Source organism: Nilaparvata lugens, chromosome X (genome assembly GCF_014356525.2).
Source record: "Nilaparvata lugens isolate BPH chromosome X, ASM1435652v1, whole genome shotgun sequence".
In the NCBI taxonomy this organism is placed as follows: domain Eukaryota; kingdom Metazoa; phylum Arthropoda; class Insecta; order Hemiptera; family Delphacidae; genus Nilaparvata; species Nilaparvata lugens.
In genome coordinates, this window is record NC_052518.1 from 34,757,871 (window position 1) to 34,768,186 (window position 10,316).

The following is a 10,316-nucleotide window of genomic DNA, read 5'->3' on the forward strand; positions in this document are numbered from 1 at the left end:
ACTGAGATAATAAGAGTGTGAATAACATTTGAATAATGAATAGACTAGACATGGATGATGAGTCATTAGACAAATGGCGTAAAAGTGAGTCATGAGAGAAAAATATAGGTACAGACTTATCATGTTTCAGATTATATATTATAATATTTTATACTAAGTTACTAGATTCCAAAGAAACCTCCATTCAGTCCATATGAAATATGTTTTTGTTCAACTCTCCTTTCATTTTTTATGTTCATTCCACCTTTTTGAGGGGCACGTCTTGTCCCTCAAAAATTGAAAAGATCGCACCACATCAGAGAATATGACGAAGAAATGAAGAAGTCACTTGCTGAACTCTTTCCCAATTGATAATAAATAATTCCATTCAATCCTACCAAGCAATAGACCTAGTTGCTATCTGAATTAAGATTCTACACCGTAGACTAGCTAATTAGAAATGAAAATTCGCCAATGAATAATTCCCTGATTTGTGGCATTGATATTCCCCCACTTCACGAAATACAAGATTCAATTGAAAACTGTTGTAATAGTTCAGTACAAGAGTATACTGAACTACAGATGAATTCCTTAAAAGGTATTTATACAATAAAGTGCATATTCGATGGAAAATTATACACATTATAGAATGAAACTCAAATCATGCATTATATAATAATGTAATATAATCGTGAATTGCATAATAAGAAATGTATATTATGGGTATAGAGAAATTCGTCAGAAATCTGATTCTAAGCTGAGAAATGCAAGCATGTTAATGATCACTATTTTTCAACAAGATTAAAATAAAAAATTGGAAATAGATTTTCTGTCTGGGTAGCAAACCTTATCTGTTTCAAATCACACAAAAAGTCAACCATTTGTGAGAATCCCTCTCACAAGCCCCAAGCAGCAATTAGATTTTTCTTAAATGAAGGGCGAACCCTTCATTTAAGAAAAATCTAATTGCTGCTTGGGGGTTGTGATAAAATGTTAAATAAGCTTTTTGAGAACTTTTTAATAAAATGTTACAATTTGACATACGCTCTACTAAGGTCTAGGATGTTTTGGTGAAAATGTTTTCAAATCCTCCCAAAATTACGCTAGAAATTAACGTAACTTTAATTCAATTAAAATATTAACTGCTTCTTATATTTGATAGAGCTTCTCAATCAGCGATCTATATAGCAGTCCATTGAGCATGTTTCCAGTTTTCTGCTGAAGGATAGAACATGCAACAAAAAATGTTTTGTTTCATGGTCAGGAATTTGCACTACCCTATTCAATTTTCAAACAAAAGGGAAGACAGCTTTTTGTCAGTGACATTTTGGGCTGAAAACAGGAATCCAACACTCGCCCTCTAGCACTCTCCTCCACTCACTCACTCTCTCTCCCTCTAACACACACTTTCTCACACCCACTCTCTCACTCACTCACACTTTCTCTCTCTCTCTCACACACACATACAGTCCCACACATACACAGACGCACATGCACCTACTTTCTACTTTCTATTTTCCAGTCACCACTATATTTCTCCACTATACGTGCTATAGTGTGTCCAACGGCCAACTCCAAGGTACGAAGTGGAGAGGGTATGATGGTTTGGTTTTGAATTTCTGAGACAAGACAAGAGTTCTTCCATTCGAGAATTTCTGTTTGTTAGTTCACTTTTCACTATACGGTTTAAACTTTAAAGCTTTAAAGTGGATGACATATCGCACAGTGCGCTCCAGTAATCCAGTGAGATAGTTAGTTGTAGTGTATAGGTTTGTTTTAATTATTGAGTTTCTATCTGTTGTTTTTCCTGTTTCCTGTGTTCTTCATTTTTGTCTTCGTTCCTCTTCGTTACTGTGTCTGCTCCTGAGTCTACAGTGTCAGTGCAGGTAAATGAAAACTACAACCATATTTTTTTATTACGGTACCAACTTGATTTATTGTATTGGAAACAAAATTGTTTTGAAAATTCTTATTTGATGTCGTCAGATCCAGTATTGTCAGAAGTTTCAAATAGATTTGGAAATGAAGTCTTTCTTTATAATTTTCTCAATTTTTAAATAATTTACAAATATTGCCCACTTCTTACTTATCTACAAATTATTTGAAATAGTATCAACTCTATTTTTAATGTTGATTCAGAATGAATCAAAATTTCATGCAATCGCTTTTGATCTTTTACTCAGTCTGATAGCTTATTAAGACAATACCTATAGTTGAATGAATCCACAGTTATTTTCTCTTCAAAAATGTTCTATGTCTATCCCATTTTATGAAAAATATTCAAATTTTGAACACTAGTTGTTCACTGCTTTTGGGATTTGAATTTGGGATACAATATTCCTGAATAGGACACTCCTTGTTTTTATAATCTTTGATCACTTGGTAGAGAGTTACTGGGAAGGATATTTTTAATATTCTTTCCAAAGAATGGACATTGATATGTCCAAAGCTCCGCCAATTTATGTAGATGCATTACAATATTATCTTGTATAGTTATTCCAAATTGATTTTTTCTCATACCATTGTACAGTTCAATAATTTTTTTCTTAGTTTATGTTATGTAAATTCATCTAAAACTTTGCTGTATTGTAAGCTATTGTATAAGTTTAGTGTAGGCCTATAAGCCAGTATATATTGTAATCTACATAAATAAAGTAATCAATCAATCAAGCTTCATTTTATGTTATCAGGAAACTTTTGACATTTTCTTTTCCCTTTTAATATTGAATCCCTAATTTCAATCAACTCATTTTTTTAATAGTCATACGGTACCAAAGTTACGAGAAATTTTCTAATTTAATTGCTATCTTTAATTAAAAAATCATGACCTAATTTCAGTTATTGTTTCTATTACAGCGAAGAAGCGAGACCAAACAGCAGTGAAATAACAAGAGCTTGCATAGATGAGGAAATATCATCAGATAATCTTTACTTCCATTGAGAGAGATGGTCAATTTCCAGTCAGAATGGGAGGAGAAAATCGTTTGTGAGTAACTCCAGCAATATATAATATTTTATATAATAAATATTTCTTGAATAGAAATAAAAAATAAAAATCTAAGTACACTTTTTTAAATTTTTTTATATACCTACGACATGTTTTGGCCATGATGCCATTATCATGTAATTGAATAGAAAATAGCATTAAATAAAATAATACTATCACAAGCTACTTATTCCTGATCACTTATGCTAGTACATTGATATGATTTTCCAGACTAGGACTGTAAATTTTAAATTTATATTTGCATGATTTTATCAAAAATAGGGTTATTGATGTCCAATTGAATTAAATTTATTATTTTATCTCTTATTAATTTTGCCGGCGCATAAATGTGAAATTCGCTTTAACTTTCAGTGCAGGTTTCAGGGCCCCAGTTTTACACTTATATTTCCATGATTAAACAGAGATAAAATAATAAATTCAGTCCAATTGGACATCAATAATCCTTTTTTTATAAAATCATGCAAATTTAACTGGATGGCTCGTTAGAGTAAGTGATAATGAACCGGTCTAATTATCAAGAGAACCCGAGTTCTAATCTCGACCGGGGGCAAAAGTTTTTGACCACAGCACAATCACATAGATATGGTCTTTCAGAGGAGACGATAAGCCGACGGTCTTGACTAACTAAAAAGTAGTCACCTCTCATCATCATCCCTCTCACTCATTACCCACGCACAAGCCTATGAGCTTATGTGGGCATCATCATCAGTATTATTATTATTATCATTATTAAATATAAATTCAAAATTAACATTTATAGTTTGAAAAATCATATGAATGTACTAGCTATGATCAGAAATAAGAAGCTTGTAATAGTATCTATTCAATGTTATTTTTTATTCATTTTATTTTATTCAATTACTTGATAATGGTATCAAGGTCGAAACATTTCGTAAATAAACAATTTAAAAAAGGGTACTTGGAGTTTTATTTTTTATTTCTATTTAAGAATAGCCCCAACGAAAAAATATTATATAGGTATGTCTTGATTTATTCATTCAATTAGTTATTTATCCATTTAGTGTATTATCCGATAAGTAGCCTACACCAAAGTCAAAGACGATGTGGTTTACAATCTAGGTACAATATGCTCATGCCTTGTTATACAAAGTGTTTCAGAGGAGTATTTTAAACTTTTAATTCAAAAAAGGAACGCATCTACCGATACAATTTCCAATGAATAGAAATGGATCTCTTATCAAATTTATAACTTTTTCTTTTAGAGACATTATGATGACATGAATCGATTATTTCCAACGCAAAATTTGTTTGGATATTCAACAGAACTAGTAAAATATTTTCAACTTCAATGTTTATTAGAATTCGCAAGGTTTTGGAAGGAATATAACTGAATATTTAATAATAACCTTGTATCTTGAAAGAATAGAACTTGTGTAAAGTTCAATGCTGAGAAAATTTAATGACCATTATTCTTTAAAATTAACTCAAACCGTGGAAATCGTGATTACATGAAGACATAACATTGAATTGTTATTGAATACATTGAATACTGTAACTGTATGTTTGGATCTCTTCAACTAATAGGAAAGATAACCCCTATAGTGAATATAGTTATGAAATTTTCTGTTAATTTGTATTGAACATAGGGAGTCTAAGAGTGCAGGGCCCCCACGCGCGCATTTTACTGCATCATTTTTGGAACGTCATCTGAGAGACATCGTAGATTTCTTTCAGCTTCTTTCCTAGAATAATCTTACTATAAGTTAAACAGAACTGAGCTCCACTCAAAAATAACGTTTTTGCGGAATGAATGTCCTTCATTTCGCAAACCATTTATGACTGATCATTTTACACAGTACTAATAAAATTGTTTTGATTTTTTTAGATAAAGCATATGAGGACAGTGGGGAGCGCTAATATTGGCCAATGTGTCAATAATATCTTGAGAAGATTAATGATTGATGAGCTGGCCATGAAATTCTCATATACTGGCCGTGCATCAAACGGGAACACAAAAACTCCATTTCATGGGAGTGAGATATCGAAATGCATACTGAGTAAGTAGGCTACCGTATTCCTTTATAGTCGAATATATGACATTTTTGGTTATGTAAATATGGATGTTACTTATTTTTATTGTATGTTAATTTATATGTTAGCAAGGTTAGCGTTTTAGGCCATATTTACACTGCACTGTAGTAGATGTATTTTCAAACCATATTTGTGCCGTATTTGTTTTTCAAACCATACCTGTAGGTACCTATGTACGAATAAAAACAAACAGAAATTCAAGTACCCATTTTAAAATTAGCATATTTTTCTTATAAATAAAAATATTAGAATATTATTTCTATATTATAGGTACTATTCCTATTTTTCTTAGATTTCTATTTTTATGTATTATTCAAGAGTAGCCCTAAAGAAAAAAGACTATAGGTATGTTTTTTCCCAGTAACTTACGGTAATGCGTTCACAATAGCTTGCTCAAAGTTGCAACCATATTAGTCCAGTCAATATAGACATGAAAAAGGGGGCCTGCTGGCAGTTTATATTCTATTTCTGATTTTTAATAACTATATTTTTGATACATCAATGAAATTTAAACTTGAACTTTCAGCAGTAAAAAATTAAAAACATTTTGGGACATTATCCATTACCTATCAATATTTGGCAATAAAATAGTTTTGGGCAAAGCCTGCTATTGTTTCCCAATTATATTTATATTATTTGAGATTGTATTCACAAATGGATAAATAAATTTAGAACCAACCAATATTTTTCTTATAAATAAAAATATTAGAATATTATTTCTATATTATAGGTACTATTCCTATTTTTCTTAGATTTCTATTTTTATGTATTATTCAAGAGTAGTCTTGTGCTATAAAGATACAGAGTGGCCCAAAAACCTTGTATTTTTGATTATTTATCCAGTTTTCAGTTATTTCCTACAAATCCAGTACCTAATCGGACAGAGAAATTCGTTCTCGCCTTTTTCAGATGATGAAATTCTGAAAAAAATGAGATCACTCGGAACTCTTTATCTTTAATAAGAGAACCGTACTGAGTTACAATTTTTCAAAAATGAGTAAAATTTTAAGGAAAAAAATCAACTTTGTTGAATTTTAGTTTTTGATTATCAATATCTTCCGATTGTTACCATTCAAATCTATATGAGATAGAGCACTCTACCTGATCTCAGATTGTGGAGCACAAAATCACGACCAGAGAGAATTCGAACTTCTCATTTAAATGGGAACAATTGGATGATATTGATGATCAAAAACTGGAATTCATCAAAATTAATTTCTTCTCAAAATTTTACTCGTTCTTGAAAAATTCAACTCAGTACTCATTGGAGAGTTGAGAATAATATCATTTATTCAGAATTTCATAATCTTAAAAAAAGACTACATCGAGTTCTTCTGTCCGATTACTGGATAATTCAACTCAGTACTCATTGGAGAGTTGAGAATAATATCATTTATTCAGAATTTCATAATCTTAAAAAAAGGCTACAACGAGTTCTTCTGTCCGATTACTGGATATATTTTGGAAATAGCTGAGAACTGAACAAATAACTGAAAATACGAGTTTTTGGGCCACTCTGTATCTAGTAAAGGAAATTTTGCATGAAAAAATTGGTTCTGGATTTTTCTTCTGTATCCGCATAATATATTAAGAAATCAGAACTACAATTTAAATTGCAAGCACTATATATATATAGTGACTGGACTATTCTGCTAATCACAACACTAAGATTAAAGGTGGCATTCTAGCCGCGGTTAACACTTCTGCCAGTTCACTCATTCGTCAAACTTCTTGTAACATATCCACCATTGAAACTGTACCTTGGAACAAGAAACAATAATTCTAAAATTTGAAATTTTGAGACAAGAGCATTTACGAAATTAAATCAAAATTATCTATAGCATTGAAATGCTATTTTTTGTCATAAAATTATCTATTAGGCTATAACTAGTTCTACAATTAAGAGCATAACAATAATTCTTATGGTCTATTGTAAGGCTGAACCTATGCTGCTTCTTGCTCATTGATGCGGAGGATCAAGGTTTTGCTAAAATATTTTCATACCATATGAGAATGTTATTTTATTAGAATTTTTTTGTGGCAATTTTGCAGTATTTTTGCATCAATAGGATTCTGTGTTTCTCTTGAATAAATTCTGACTTATGATTATATGGGTTGAAGTTTGAAAAAAAACCATTTGTTTACATTTTAAGAGAATTAAAGATGTTGGTAATCTCCAAGAGGTATATTTCATCATGAGTTCAATAATATTGATGCAATTTTTAATTTGCCACCTATTATGTAAGAAGGTGATCTAGTAGCCCATTGTTTGCTATACTATCACTATGACTGTATATATCAATGTATTGCTATATTATTTCTTATCCAATTTTGTTACAGTTGCTGTTCAAACGTTTTTTGGTGACATTGCAATTGAAGTGAAATATGGATCGTTGGCGTCGAAATGGCTTCAACAAGCCAGAACAAGGTTGTTGAGAAGGTGAGTGAACAATTTTTTATTGTTTGAAATTACAACGTAAATTATTTAGGGGATCATTTCTAACCATGATTTTTTGTTATTGATGAAAAAGTATGGAATAATCATGAATTAGTGGTCCCAATACATCTGGAAAAATTCAAAATCAGTTACTTGAATCAAAGAAGAATCCATCATTTCGTCCACTTCACCGCTTGCTCCCAATACTCTTTTCCAATTTGTTCTACATGTTTGCTTTTTTGCATCCAATATCTAATCACTGCTATCCAAAGACGGAACCTCCTTCAAACACAGTTTTTCAACAACCTTTGAAATTCAACGATACATATGCACATATACAGAGTGAGTCATATGTATGGAAACCCTTCAATAATTTGGAGACTGTTGTAGATATAATACTCTAACTTCCAGGATAAGTTATTGATAGAATACTCTACCTTTTAATGTACACTGAGTTCCAACCCCTCATAAGGGGTTAACTTGGGGGTTGTAACTGGAATATTCAAAATGTAAACACCCATAGTGTGGTTAATCATTGTAAAGGTATTTTTAAAACAAGAAAGGTGGCATCAATAAGAATGTTCTATGATACTTGTATCCACAATGGCGGCTGATTGAAGTTTTAGTTTTTAAAGAGATGAGGGGTTGTAACTCAAATATTTAAATGTAAACACCCATTGTGTGCTATATAATTTTAAAGGCCTTTTTAAAACAAGAATGATGACATCAATGAGAATGTTCTATGATACTTTTATCAAAAATGGGGGCTGATTTAGTTCTGGTTTTTATAGAAATGATTGATAAAAGTAATAAAACTTAAAACAACACTTTTTCAATGAATAACGGAACACATTGAAAAACTGATTATTTATTTAGTAATCTGTTACATTTAATTCCAAAAGATGCTCGAAATGCTCCCCTTCTCTCGTTTGACAGTGTGCCAAACTGTCATAAATGTAAATGAAATGTCCTTATGAAGGCCTAAGTCAACCCCTTATGAGGGGTTGAAGTTCATTTATGCATGTCAAAAGGTAGAGTATTTGACCAATAACTTATCCTGAAAGTTACAGTATGTATAACAGACTCCAATTTATAAAAGTTTTTTGCATGATATTTTTGAAATGGCATGGATATCACTCCAAGAACCATATGGTACCTTGCCCTTAAGTTTTTTCGAGGACACGTAGACAAAGCTAGAAGACAAAAATAACTATATCTCAGTAATTTATTATAGGATTTTACAAAATCAGGCATAATTCTCTTGAGAATTGGAAGCTCTGAATTTTACTCATCATACACATTTCCATTGAACCATGATTCAGACAGTAAACTTAAATTTAAAACTTTAATGTAGATATGATACCATTCTAAATTTCTAAGGAAAATGTTCATCCATTAAATAAATATGGTGATTATTTTTAAAAAATTAAATGCCGGATTGCATGAAAACTATGGAGGATTCAGAATATACCTTGAAGAATAGAATACCGTGGTTGTGGTACTACTGATGTATGTATTTTTGGGACACTCTGTATGAGTTGATAAGCTACATAATCAGCATTCTGAGAATAGATTACCGAGAAATTTCATATTTTACTCATAATAACCTATTAAGTTATCCCACTTAACTGTACATTTCATATTTTACAGGACCAAGAGCAGAGAGACTACACCTCATGAAGCTCAAATCAAGGACGATAGCAGTTCAAAGTGAAAATATATAACAAGTTATATATTAAAAGTTCAATTTTTGTAATATTTAATGAAAATCATTGCATTTTATTGAAAATAATGTTTTCTTATTTACATTTTTCGCTCATAATGATATACTCTGGAATTGAGCTTTAAAGAAAATAAACTAATATAGATATTAATATATAATATTTAATATTATAATAGATATTCAAAGTAATAATATTGATGTGTTACTCAGATGTATATGAACTGTATTCCATTTGAGGTGTTGCAAGCATAGAGGGCTGTTTGAACTGGAGCAGATTTGATTTAATTAATTCATCGAATGGCGAGTGACTCATGCACTGCTCCCTCTCAGGACAGTCTGCAAGCTGTTAATGGTTAGCAGAGGTCGATCTCGACTCAATTAATACAGCTACAGAGACAGTTTATAGACTGCCCTGACAGGAGAGAATGAATAAGTAATTTGCCATTCACAGGAGAATTTTAGGGAATATTTCAATTTGAATAATATTGAAAATATAAAATATATATTAATAATCTGATTCAAGGCCAGTGCAATCCAATATCAATGCTTAATCATAATTCAAATTTCATCCAGAATTTGAAATAAATCTGTAATTCTTATTATTCATGATTCAATTATTCTTCCAAACTAATGCTCCAATCTTACTATTGCCTTAATACTCTATTTCTATACTCAGTGGACATCCATACATTCTATATATAGAAGAAATCTATACAATTTATTTATATATATATATATATATATATATATATATATATATATATATATATCTATATATATATATATATATAATATATATATATATAATATAATCTATATATTATATAGATTTCATCTATATATAGAATTTTAAATTCAGCGAACTACGCCAGGCCCTCACAAACACAGGCTTTTGCCTACATGTGAGTCTCTCATAATGTAAGGGTATATATAAATGTACTGTAACTGTACTGTATTATTTGTAAATTGTGAGAATAAAATTTGATTTGATTTGATTTGATTTGAATGTATGGATGTCCACTGAGTATAGAAATAGAGTATTAAGGCAATAGTAAGATTGGAGCATTAGTTTGGAAGAATAATTGAATCATGAATAATAATAATTACAGATTTATTTT

At 30.6% G+C, this 10,316-nt stretch overlaps 1 protein-coding gene across 2 annotated transcripts; it reads left to right on the top strand.

Moving 5' to 3' along the window:
* The first annotated feature begins 698 nt into the window (after positions 1 to 698).
* Positions 699 to 9,261, top strand: LOC120354983. Of its 2 annotated transcripts, XM_039443204.1 has the most exons (5): positions 699 to 1,865; positions 2,836 to 2,965; positions 4,833 to 5,004; positions 7,379 to 7,478; positions 9,126 to 9,258. In XM_039443204.1, exons 3-5 carry the CDS (start codon positions 4,842 to 4,844, stop codon positions 9,187 to 9,189), a joined length of 327 nt encoding a protein of 108 aa, XP_039299138.1. In that variant the 5' UTR covers positions 699 to 1,865; positions 2,836 to 2,965; positions 4,833 to 4,841; the 3' UTR covers positions 9,190 to 9,258. The 2 variants fall into 2 exon arrangements, with proteins under 2 accessions (XP_039299138.1, XP_039299139.1); XM_039443205.1 differs by lacking the exons at positions 699 to 1,865; positions 2,836 to 2,965 and having other exon boundaries at positions 4,539 to 5,004; positions 9,126 to 9,261.
* The last annotated feature ends 1,055 nt before the right edge of the window (positions 9,262 to 10,316 follow it).